The sequence below is a fragment of the Pygocentrus nattereri genome, chromosome 12 (genome assembly GCF_015220715.1).
Source record: "Pygocentrus nattereri isolate fPygNat1 chromosome 12, fPygNat1.pri, whole genome shotgun sequence".
In the NCBI taxonomy this organism is placed as follows: domain Eukaryota; kingdom Metazoa; phylum Chordata; class Actinopteri; order Characiformes; family Serrasalmidae; genus Pygocentrus; species Pygocentrus nattereri.
Window position 1 is genome coordinate 23,657,876 of NC_051222.1, and position 13,858 is coordinate 23,671,733.

Here is a 13,858-nt window from a genome sequence, read left to right on the forward strand (position 1 = left end):
TTGCCTGTGAGAACGTTTGATTCATCCCACTAGAAAGTTACTCTAAGCCCACCCCTTCACGCAATGAAAGAACATATTTTTATATTATTACATTTTCTTTAAGTATTTCAGTAACAAAATGCAGTGTAGTGTTGTTATAAAACTCACTAAAATCTTTGAAACCTCCTTTATTTGCACAGTCAGTTTTGCGCCTCTAGTAAAATTACACTGTGTCAATCAAAATAATCCTCTACAGCCCACTGCCAACACATAAAATGCAAAAAGAGCAAAAGCTATGCCACATTTTGTTGTTTTTTTCCCCTGTATTTTAAACTTATCTGTGTTTCCTGTAGAGGATGGGATATTTATTTCACTTGGATTGAATGTCATTTGACTAGAGGTGTTCAAACTTTTGCATAACACTGCATAGTCTTGTCATTTTGACCCACAAAGAGAAAAAGTTCAGGTACACCTGAACTACAGCACCCTGGTAACACTTTAAAGTGTTGATATGTGTATACTAATATTACATCATGGATTTGTTAACATGTGAACACACAAGGTACTACATTACCAATGGTTAGCTAACAGCATGGAGAACACAACTATGCAGAGATCATAAGCGCCGAGATCGGAAACTACTTGCTTCGGCCTAATCTTGGACTAAATTACACACTGTTTATGATTATTCTCTCAGTTTCAGTTTTAAACATCTATTGCCAGAAAATAAAAAAAACAAAACAAATAAAACACAACATCCAGCATGTTGTCTTTGAGAATAGTGTAAATGTTTATTGTTTTTTCTTGATATCATTCATTAAGTACAGAACACAGAATCATCATTTAATAATATTTTCATTAATATCTTCTTTATTACTGTCATTTATATTATATGTGACAACACATCAGTAGAACTGCGAGAGAGAGTGGACCAGATTTGAAGGTCATATGGGAGGACCGAACCACTGTTTATGAAATCAGGAAGCAGGGCTTATTAAGGACACTAGGAAAGGACATCGGCCCTGTTCCAATCCACTTTTGACAGCCTCTGTATTTATCATATTCCTAATCGACTGTTTATGTAACAGGTAGACACAGAGGGTTAGTGCGGAAAGAAAAGCAGATTTATGAGTGTATGAGATGTCACCATTTTGTTTTGATGTACCATTTTATCAAATGTATTGGAAAACAAGGAAACTGGTGAAATGCACTAAAGAGTGAACTGGAACAAAGTTCTTCTTTCTTGCTGTATCACTCCTTCAGTGAAAAATCTGCTCTGTTCTGAATTTGAAATTATGAAAAGTGGAAAATGATGTTTGTATTTTACACGATTCAGTTTATGCAAATATGTAGTAAATCTGTAATAAGTCTCATCTGACACTTGTTATGGCACCGAATAGGGGTCACTTCTGCCATGAAAACCCCAAGCAATCAACCATGATCCACAAATCCATGATTGCAATAAATAAAAGACACTGACACAAACATAAATGTATGTAAACAACACTGGAGAGATTGTTCTAATTTCACAGTGATGGATGTAGCAGGTGAAACTATTCAAATTGAATATATTGAGAAACTTCAAGCACCATGGTATTTTAATAAAACTGACACTGTGATAAACATACAAGTGACAGGGCATTACAAGAACATCCCAACTGCAGTATCTACTTGCTGGAGAATACCACAATAATGATCTCAGTTCAGATGACCTGAGCATGACTACATTGACCAAATGCTTTTACGTCTTGTTTGCAACAGGTGTTTGTCAATTGGTCAGCGTTCTCTGGAAGTCACAACGTCAACCACAAAGCAGTTACTGATGATGTAAGAACACCAACCTATGAGCACAACTTCCTCTGAAATTTCAAAAAAGCTACATTATTCCGTTACACCAACTGTGGGCCCTGACATGAGCTGATACATAACCTTGACCTCAGTCCTGCCACCTATGCCCACAAGATCAGTTGATGTGTAATACTGGGATTATTTTTCTTTTGTGAATCGCTCCCTTATTTTTAATGCGGAATAGGTTTCCTTTCATAGTGCAAAAGAATGTAGCATTCTGGCCAACACATATGACCATGATATACGCTCTAAAACATTTAAGTACAATTAGCTGTCTCGTACAACATGCACATTAGTGTCTGATAGAGGATATGATGATGGTGTGAAGCACTGAAGTCAAATAATAGAATCATTCACTCTTAATGACTGTCACTGCTCAGCAAGCATATTAACAGCACATTAAATTAAGTCCACACAGACTGGTGGGGGGTCCTCAGGCAACATCCTTTAGGTGTGAAAAGATGCTGCTTTTTGATCACCTGCTCAACAGTTCATTATGTCGCTGTCATATGAAAAGCCTGTAACTCCTGTTTTTTTATTGATGTATTTTTACTCCATTTGAAAAACGCCAGTTACCTTTATATTGTTGTTTCCTGATGAATGGAAAATCAAACCAATCAGAGTTACATGAACAGAAGTTAGAGCGTGCAAATATTTCATATTAGTTAGATTTGGGAAAAAAGCAAGCAAACCACACTTCAAACAGAGTTAAAAGCTAGACAAGCTCCACTGTTCTGCCTAATCATTACTGTGTTTGCGTTTGAACCGCATGGTGATTGACAGTAGCATAGCTACAGCAACAAAAATAACCCCATGTCAACAAACACATCATGCAAACAGTGTTAGTGTGGCTGGGTGGCTAGATGGTTATGACAGGAGACGTTAGCGATTCTGGACTAGTCAAGTCAGACTAGAAGAAAAAAAAAAGTCGTGTTTTCAGTAGTAGATGTACAACAAGGTCTGCCACCAAAAAAGCAGTGGCATAACAAAATGACAAATAAACAGAGTTGGTAGTTCAGGCCCCGAAAGGGAAATCCCTACTGAGAGTTTATTCTAACTGCCTGGGTTCTTTTATGAACTAAAACCAGCAGCAGAGTTCTCCAGGCAGTTGGAGCAAAATCCAGAAGTTGAATTACCTAAGGAGATGTAATTCAGTAAAGGAAAACTGGAAATAGTATAGCCCATAAAAATGTGCTTTCTCACTCAGGCTCAACTACAGGGTTGCAAACAAAGAAAAAACAAGGACTAATGTGATGTCAGTGTCTTCCAACATGGTATTGTATTCTTTACTTGACAGCCCATAGTAATTTCTTGGCCTTTTTCTTAGCAGCAAAAAAATAGATTTAGGAAATAAGGAAATAATTTTTCCTTCACTTCTTAAATTGCTGTTTTGGAGATATAAGATTTTCTTACAACAGCGACAATTTATTCTTTATGAAGGATACATTAAATACACCTCTCATCATTCAGAGTACACATAATGACCTATACATGTGTGCAAAAAAAAACGTTCTTCATATATTTAGAGACAACTTGTTCACTTCTAAAGCATCTGTCCATAATGAAGCCATGGTATGCTGTGAAGACATCTGAGGACATTTGAACATCCATTTCAACACCTACAAAGTCCATAACTATGTCTAATAAGGCAGTGATATGAGTGAATGAGGAGTCAGGGACGAATGTCTTATCAAGATGAAGATCTGCATGTATAAGTACTGATGGTGGTATCAAAATGTAGAAGTCAGAAATGAGGCAACAAAATGGTGAACAACTGCAGTGGCCTGGTTTTGACTTATTTGACAAACAAACAGGATGACGAAATATAAACAAAAACATGATACATACCTCAAATCTTCAATCATGTTAGCAGTCAACTGAGAAGTTCAGTCTTCTTTCTGCTACTGTTTAATAGATTCAGCACTGAAGAATTGACAATAGACATCAAAAGCTTATATGGCAGCCTCTTTGTTCCAATGAATCAGCTTGGCCAAATCCAAAACCAAAATGCTGAACAGTGAGTAGCTAGAACCTGTGGTTTGCATGTTGAACATCTATGAGAAACAGATGTCTTGCTAAAACAATTGTAGCCCTGAAAAGTTAACACATTTAAAATTATTTGTGAGGAAATATGGAATTCAAGTAACCCTGGAGTCCTTAATATACCCTCGTTCAAGTCATATTTCTTCACAGTACGTCTTGCTATGAGAGACCTACTCTACAGGGGAAGATGGGCTATTAGTTAATGTGCATATATGAACATAAGGAATATCTCAAAGGGAAATAAAACATCATCGTAGCAGCATAGTTAAAATTTCATTCTGTCTTTTCACCGCATTTCTAATGTGGCGTTGCCATGGAGACACTAAACGCCACCGTTTTGCTGTTTACATGGTTTGGCACAGAGGAGTAAAATTAAAAACAATAAAAAATTTGGCTGCCGTTTCTATGAAGTATTTATATCGGTCTCAGTATACATATAAAAAAATAAAAAAATATCAAAATAAATAGGAACATATAAATAATAGCAAAACAACTTAAGATTTGGCAATTTTGAAATACTGTGTTTGTTTTTCAATGATGGACTTTCGCTGTCCAAAAAAGTGTGATCACCCTCCTTGTTTGCAGCAAGGCATCAAGACACACACAAACAAATGGATTAGCTACTGTAAATTGTTAATATTTTTAGCTATGCATCTATTAACATCCCTATAATATCATATATGTAGAAGTCCATGCTCTTCTTCCACTTGTTTCTCTTTCACCCATCTTCTTTTCCCTCCCTCTTTCTTATAAAGTGATTGTAGTGTCTTGTAGGGTTGGAAATGTATCAGGCAAGGTGTCTTCTGGAAGAAAGGGTGAAAAACAAAATCTGGATGGACTGCTACGGAACAGTGGCAGAGTGTACGTGTGTATGAGTGCCGGTAGCTCCTGCACCTTCTTTCTGTAGGAAAAGGTTTTTAGCTGTCAGCGTTTAGCTTCATTAGCTTCATCCCACTGGTTCACAGCCAAGGGCCTGGCACTGTATGGTTCTTGTGGGATATCTTCTATTTCCAAGGAGTTTCACTGTCCATCTCCCAGATCTGTGATGCTACAGATTCAAAGTTGTGGCCCCAAGGAGTCTCAAAAATCAGGAGTCAAAGCCTCAAGAACCTTTGATTCAAACTATAAAGGTTCGTGAGCACATTTCAGTCTATCTAATAGAAAGGGCCACCAAAGGCTGAATCTCCATATCTAATTCATGATAGTGATAATAGTCATGATATGCATGGACATGTATGTTAGAGGCTGATCTATGGACATTTGGATGTTTGGACCCTGGACATTTGGACGTTTGTGTTTTACTGTAAGTTTCAGTTTTGGGTAGGTGTGAGATCAGTCGGAGAGAGGGAGGGAAAAATAACTTGTGTCATACACTCTTAAAAATAAAGGTTCATATATATTTCTAAGCTCCAGACCCCGTTTACACCTGGTCGTTTCATGTCACTTGTATCTGGATTGTGCCCAATGATGGTTAGCCAAGTTACCACAGTAAAAGCACACTGACCGCTGGTTTACAGCGGTCGTTCACTTGATTTATTTCATATATTTCCTCACATGGACACAACTGAACATGTTGGGTGATATCCTACTTTAAAATTACATTTATTATACCTAACATAGATGGAATTGTTCGGTAAATGTGGCTGTTGAGCTGCACTGGTTGAATGTTGTTCCTTGTTTTTTTCAGGTTTATTCAGAAGATGGTTGAAAATCACAATTCTTCAGGGCATTATTAATTTCCTTACACTGGCTTTACACTGATGTTTTCAAGACGACTGCTGCTTAGAATAATCAGTCTCCTGAAGGAAGATTATACATTAAAGCTTAATGTTTTGTAGTGAGATGATGATATGAAGTAAAGATTAACCAAACTGAGGCGATATTGTAACTGGCTTTTGAAGGCTACTGAGATACACTTTGAGAAGAAACTCATGGTATGAGCTAAGGAGCAGTGATGACTCTGTTTAGTGGTGGCAGTCAAGTGGGCATTTATTTCCCCAATATGTAGCACAGCTAAGGGAGGCTTCAATGCAGTATTGGTTGTCAAATGTGGTTTGGACATTTCAGGCTAAAATCAATCTCAGACCACTTCCTTAAGTTCTGAATTTGCCTACTGCATTTCAAAATCATTTATATGTGGATAATCTGGATATCATTATAATTCTGATACTCAAGATACATCAAATAACCAGGTGTAAATGGAGTCACACATCTTAATTACAGCAATACCATTATAACATACAGTATATAATATCATTCTTTGAGAGGTTCTTTAGGGAATTACAAGTAGTTCTTCTATGGCATTGCACCAAAGAACCCTTTGTTGCACCTTCATTTTTAAGAGTGCAGTCTGTGCTTCTGTACTTCTGTCGTGTTTCTATACATATATAGTCTTTCTCTTGAACTTAGATGATATTTATGCATTCTCCCCTTTCTTTTGTACCAATCACAGTTCGGTCTTCATGGGTGTGTATTAGTATGTATGTGTATGTTTGTACTCGCGTGTTCTTTGTGACTCTGCCTATGTGTTTGCAGTGTTTCTCCTCTCCCATGTCTCAGTATGAATCCATCACCCTCTTTTCTCCAGTACCATCAGTTCTCCAGGCCCTCAGGGCAAACCATACCGGGATAAAGCTGCTGTGTAGTGGGTAAGACATCCTGCCGCAGGTCCTGGTGCTGGATCCTCTCTTCTCCGTCACTGTCGGTGCTGCCCTCGCTGTCCAGCCGTGGGGATGGGTGGTGAGGGTACAGAGCGGTGGCTGGCAGGGGGCTCTGGAGGAGGTCCTCGTCCGAACTCAAGTAATCTCCTTCTGCAGAAGCTGGGCTTGCCAGGCACAGGTCCTGAAAGGCCCCACCTCCAGAGTTTTGGAATTTGGAGGGCTGGCCACGGAGCTGCCGTATCTGACAGAAAAAAAAAAAAAAAACATGAGAAAAACACAATAAAGCAGTAGTTTGTAATCAGTTCACATTTGGAATTACTGCAGATACATATGCAAACTCTGCGTAACTTCAAATAGTTTGTAGAAAGCTTTACAAAATTAAGACACTGGTGATGTGGGTTAGATGTGTGGTTCCCAGTTTGCAATGATCGCACCTTTGGTCTAAAACTAGGACTGCTTAACATAAGATCCCTTACAGACATTATCCATCCATCCATCCATCCATCCATCCATCCATCCATCCATCCATCCATCCATTTTCTCAGCCGCTTCTCCCTCAGGGTCGCGGGTGCTCTGTGCCTCACAGAAACGTGGATTAGACCCGATGAATACCTTAGTCTAAATAAAGCCACTCCCACACGCTACAGCTATGCACATAGCCCTCGTTTAAGTGGCCGGGGTGGGGGTATACCAACCATTCATACTAACACTTTAGGCGTGAACCAGAAAGTAGGATATACATTCTCTTCTTTTGAAGTTCTTTTACTTAATATACTTGATCAAGGAATAAATAAAAATTATTTTTTACGGCCCGGGCCGTGTTCTCAGTTCTTACAGGAATTCTCTGAGTTTCTATCAAGCTTAATAACGTTTTCAAGTAAAATAATAATTGTCGGAGATTTTAATATCCACTTTGACAATCCTCATGATGCACTAAGTAAGGCATTTATATCCATCATAGACTCCATAAGTTTCACACAAATTATAAAAGGGCCCACACACTATCACAGCCATATTCTAGACTTAATACTGACCTTTGGTGTAGACATAGATAACAGGCATTCTCCTCCAGAGCACAGCAGTCTTAGACCATTACTTAATCTCAGGCGAAATTCAGTTTAGTGGTAATGTGCATTCATCACCATGTTATCATATTAAGAGGACTATAACTTCCTCCACAGCTGGCAGCTTTATCAGAAACCTCCTGCAGTTATCAGCTTCTGCCAGCTGTGTATCTAACCCTAACAAGTTAGATATTTTGACCAAGTGCTTAGAGCATACTTTTCGATCTACTTTAGATAATGTGGCTCCATTAAAAAATAAAATAGTATGGTAGAAAAAACTCGCCCCTTGGTATAATGATCATACCCGAGCTTTAAAACAGACTGCCAGACAACTAGAGCGAAAATGGCGTCTGACTAAATTGGAAGTGTTCCAGTCCGCCTGGAAGGAGAGCCTTATAGACTATAGAAGAGCTCTTACTGCAGCACGATCAGCCTATCTCTCCTCTCTCATAGAAAACAATAAGAATAATCCTAGACTACTGTTTAGCACAATTTTTAAAATAAGAGAATAAAACAGTTACTGATGCCATCAGCCTATAGCAGCAATGACTTTATGAATTTCTTTAGTGATAAAATTGAATAAATTAAGCAGAAAATTCAGAACACACAATTAAACTCTACAAACCTGCTGCCTTATAATGCCAGTCTAGATCCTGAGAATATTATAATCACTACAGAGAGGCTGGAATCATTTACATTACTTCAAGAAAATGAACTAGTTAAAATGGTTTCTTCCGCAAAATCATCTACCTGTATTTTAGATCCGATTCCTACAGGTTTACTCAAGGACATTTTACCAGAAATGACGAAGCCTATTCTGTCAATAATAAACTCCTCTCTTAGTCTTGGATACATCCCAGAACTCTTAAACTAGCAGTAATTAGACAGCTGATTAAGAAAGCTAACCTCGATCCCTGCGAACTATCAAATTATAGACCTATCTCGAATCTCCCCTTCATATCTAAGATCTTGGAGAAAGCGATAGTAAAACAATTAACCTCTTATTTGCATAGGAATTATCTTTTTGAAAAATTTCAGTCTGGTTTTAGGCCACATCACAGTACAGAAACAGCACTAGTAAAAATTGTAAATGATCTTTTATTATTCTCTGACAAAGGAAATGTGTCTCTGCTAGTTCTTCTTATTGGGCGCCATTATCAGTAAACACAGTATAAATTTCCACTTCTATGCCGATGACACTCAGTTATACACATAAAGCGAACCGGATGATAAAATCAAACTTTGCAAGATTGAGGACTGTGTAAAAGACATAAAAGACTGGATGTTGAGTAATCTTCTCTTACTTAAATCGGATAAAACAGAGATCCTGCTTCTTGGTCTAAAAGCAGCTAGAAACAAACTGTCTAACTTACCTCTTAAACTTAACAATTTCTCAGTTGCATCAAGCTCATCTGTTAAAAATCTTGGTGTCGTGATAGACCCTGATCTGTCCTTCGATGCACATATAACTAATATCACTACAACAGCCTTCCTGCATCTCATCAATATTGCTAAACTAATAAATGCATTATCTCTACAGGATGTAGAAAAACTAGTTCATGCTTTTATTACTTCAAGGCTAGATTACCGTAATGCCCTGCTGTCTGGATGTCCCAGCAAAAGCCTTAACAAACTTCAGCTAGTTCAGAACGCTGCAGCCAGAGTCTCACAAGAACCAGAAAGTTTGACCATATTAGCCCAGTTTTATCAGCCCTGCACTGGTTACCAGTTAAATTTTGCATTGATTATAAAATTCTATTACTAACTTATAAAGCTCTAAACGGACTCACCCCTCAGTACCTGAGTGAGCTTCTCTCCTACTATGAACCATCACGCCTACTTAGATCACAAGGTGCTGGCTTACTACTGTTACCTAGAATTAATAAAGTTACATCAGGGGGTACAGCTTTCTCATACAAAGCCCCCCAGCTTTCCTGTTAATGTTCGGGACTCAGACACAGCCTCAGTTTTTAAGTCTAGGCTAAAAACTTACTTGTATAGTCAAGCCTTTGGTAATCAGTCTTCCCTGTTAGATCTAGACCTGCCAGAGTCTCTGCTGCTCTGTTAATACTGTAATCTGTGATTAGTCACTCTTTACAGAACTGACTCTGTGTTTTCTTCTTTTCTTTGCTGAGTTGAACAGCTGCCCATCCTGTGCATCTGATGCTGTTGGCCCGTCTGCCCTGATCGGGTGCCACTGCTAACCAGCCATTGGCTTGACCACCGCTGTTGCTGCATAATCATAAGCTAATCAAATTAGCCACTGCTTTCTTTTTTTTCCCCCACTTTGTTCTGTAACACTTCATAGTAACAATGTTTGCTATCCGGTGGAGGATGGGTTCCCCTTCTGAGTCTTGGTTCCTCTCAAGGTTTTGTCCTCTTTTGGGGAGTTTTTCCTTGCCACTGTCGCCACTGGCTTGCTCATGGGGGCTTGGACCCGGATTTTTCTTTTCTTTCTTTCTGTTCCGTTCCTATTTCCCTTATATTTTAATGTTGACCTCTTTTGAACTTGGGGTTCCCTTTGATAATGCAATTTAAATAAGTTATTAGAGTGTGAAAATGTATATAAGACAAATTACATTTTAATTATCATTATTACCATTGCTACATAATCACATTAAGCATAAATAATTCTGGAAATACAGTACATTTTAATTTAAATAAAGCTACTTATAAAGCATCTTATCTCTGTGTAAATGAAATGTCAATACTAATATAACAAATGGCAAATTAACATTGCAGTACTTAATTTGAATTTTCATTTTGAGCTCAACTTTGCATATATGACTGGGACATACAAACAGATTGCATTACATTTTAATTTAAACTTTGATACTGATATGTTTCCATACAGCCTTAGATTCTACTTGAAATCAGTGTACTATTCAATAAAGGCTATTCATTTTTAATGAGTCTCATTTTTAATAAATTTGAGATATTGGGAAAAATAACATAAAACGTGGCCTGTGCAAAAGTTACTGCAGATTTTATACTGTATGTTCCTCCAATATGTTAAAATTGTGCACTTGTCATATTTATTTTTTTTCTGAGGATGTAGAGGCTGTGTTAAAATCAACAGAACAGAACTGGGGTGTTTCAGAGTTTTGGATACAACTGTATGTATGAAGGAACCAGACAATAGAAGGTGGATTCAGATTTCCTTTTCTGTATTTGTGACATGTTGTAAACTCTTTTGTTCAGCCCAGGCCTGAGGAGAGTCAGTTAGATCGCTGGCTTCAGGCCTGTGGTCTGCTGCCATAGCAACACGTGTGGTTTGATAGACATAGTGGTATAATATGTGTCATGAAGAGGAATTTAAGCAGCACTGACGATAAGAGTGAGGTTACAGCGCAGCACATACACACACTCATACTCTTAAATACACACGTAGACACTGATTACGATCAAACTGCTTGATTTGTTTCTGTGTAAATCAGTGGGACTGATGTTGTGCTATTGATGTAATATCTGCTCGTGACAGAATTTAGCCTCAGCTAAGCACCATGTTCTAATATATTATATATAAAGTGATTGACTTTAATCTGATTTCATATTCTGCACTTTTTTCAAAATGAAATATGGGGTGTTTCTAAGTTTACATTGATTTTAATGTGCCTTGTGTGACTGACCTTAATTTGACTTCATCTTCTGTACTTTCTATGGAATGTTTGACAAAGTCTGTTGCTTTGTAGCTGTTCAGTGCATGTGCGTGCGTATAGTGCGTGTGAATGGCTTAGTCCGTGGATACCCTTGCGTGACTGAAGTGGACCACATTTTTCTGTCTCATTTCAAATCTCTCATTCTGACTCATTGATCTTGTGTGTGTATGATTTGTATGCATGAGAGAATGTCACAGGTATAGAGTAAAAAAAATCTCAGACTTGACATCATGGATTTCCCAACAAGCACTCAGGCAATCTGCAAATGGGGGAGGGTCGGTGGTTAACCAATGGAAAGGCTTCCTGAGACAGTGATCAGTACAGACTCCTCCTCTCACTTCCTCTCTCTCGGCTTTCAGTGAAAACCACAAAGCAAAAGTCACTGCGCCAAACAGGCCGCCACCGAGATTTACCTGCATATCTGAGCTACAGAACAAGTGTCAATCAGAGGCCTAATATCAGGGCTTCTTCTCTTTCTATAAATATATATATAAACGAGTTACAACAACTATCAATTTGCTTAATACTGAAGTCTTGACATTTTAATGCTCGTAATGAAACAAACCTTACACCACTTACAAGGAAACTGAAATGTACCATTATATGTTGTATAATTCAAAATATAAATGTAATGTATTGTAATATATTTTCAATACTCTGCATTTGGATGCAAAGTTCTAATGAAAAATTCTCCCAAAAATTTACTAATAATTTACAATAATCAGTGCCAATGCTTAAATCAGGGTGCTGCTCTGTGTTCTTCTACACTGCTCTTCTATACAAGATATCAATATATTAAGTTTGTTTAAAAAAAGAAGTGTGTGTGTATGTCCAGACTTTTGGACACATTTACTTTAAAACAAAGGGATCTAACTGCTCACCATGTGGCCATGAGGGAGGTGGTTAAAATAAGACTCCACCTATGGACTTCAGTGTTTCAGTAGGGACATGAAAACATGGAACAGCATTTTTTTAGTTTCAGTTTTTTAATTTAAAACCTAAACTCACGATAAATCTAAATACTTCAGTTTAACTTTTAAAGAAATCAGAAATATCTTTACTCTGAAAAAATAAAGTTCTGAATACTTAATTGTTTATAAACAGTTTTTTACTGTGGGACTACAGTTTGAAGTATGAAGTATCACGTATTTGCAGAATGATTCATATATGTATACATATACATTACAATATGATCAAATATGGCAGTATTTAATAAATTATTCAGCACTAATAAGACTTGCAATAAAATATTCTGTATTCCACCACATAGTGTTTAATAACTGTGCCTAGCCAATCAGGTTTTAGATTAATCCATTTTACAATAAAACAAAATTGTAAGAGGCTGTATGTTAGTGACTTTTACCACAGCTAAAGGGTGTTGTTAGGCAAGAGAAAAACAGTAAGAAAGTGCAGTATGATAAAATACACCAAATGCAATAAATAAGTTATTATAAATCTAATCAATGCATTATAATTTATTATTAATAATAACCACAATTAACAATTCCTCTGCTAAGAAATGTAGTTTATTATCAGTAGGCTTTGGTTGCCGAGTAACATAATGGTAAAGTATTATACCATAAACAGCACAATAATTTGTACTTATTTGACAATAATGTGTATATATTGGGCATTTTACAACAGCTTCAGACAATCAGATTTTTGAATAATCATAATGTTACATTTTTGACAGTGCATCGTTATTTCAAGAGCAGAGAACGACTAAATGCTGCTAATTTCACTGTACATAGATTTGTATGTAAACACTGGTTGAAGGGCATGAATAGTATGAGTGAAAGACAGAATGAGAGCGCGGTGAGCGGTAAAACCAAAAAGGAAGATGACAAGGACAGGATAGCAATACACAGAGACAGGGAGAGAGAGATAGAGAGTAAATGGAGAATGTCAGCATACTCTCACACCCCCATGTCACGAAAGGCTTGTCTCTGGATGAGCAAGCACTGCTCTGATCAACAAAATGTGCGCATGTGTGTGTTTGTGTGTGTGTGTGCGTAAATGTGGGTGCAGGCAAGAGGTCTCATTAGCATCACTCATACACACACACACACACACACACACACACACACACACACACACACACACACGCACATTCACACATCAAAAGCCCACTGTATGCATCTGTGTATGTGGTTCATTTGGGAAATAGGAAAAATGGGCTGCAGTGTGATCTATGTCGTGGTTTTTGGCCATTGTTAATGCATTTCTCAAATTGCAGGATTGACTTATGATCTGTCAATGCTAATCTTAAGGCCATACAAATGCTATACACTTGCTGACTTGGGAACAACCAACATGCTGAATACTAGAAATGACTGCGGACTGTTTTCCGGCTCAAAAGGTAGACAGTCGGACTGTAGACAAAGTGTGCTAAATGATATCCAGCAATGTTCAAGACAGAGACATTATGTTTAATATTTTGACCTAAAACTATACCAAATATCTTTCAGACTCACTTTTTAACCTATATAAGACTATATTTCTTTAGATTTACTTTTAATACTACTTTATAGACTACATGTCTTTTAGATTTGCTTTTTGACCTACACTATGTACTAAATTGCTTTTAGAGCTCCTCTTTAACCTA

The 13,858-nt window shown here is 37.5% G+C and overlaps 1 protein-coding gene across 2 annotated transcripts in view; it reads right to left on the reverse strand.

Moving 5' to 3' along the window:
* Positions 1-743: 743 nt before the first annotated feature.
* si:ch211-239f4.1 (EVI5-like protein) overlaps positions 744-13,858 on the reverse strand; it is a 55,436-nt gene continuing 42,321 nt past the window's right edge. For both annotated transcript variants that reach the window (XM_017699116.2, XM_017699115.2), the window contains one exon: positions 744-6,771. In XM_017699116.2, the coding sequence (XP_017554605.1) occupies positions 6,463-6,771 (309 nt within the window). In that variant the 3' untranslated portion in view covers positions 744-6,462. The remainder of the gene's footprint in view (positions 6,772-13,858) is intronic.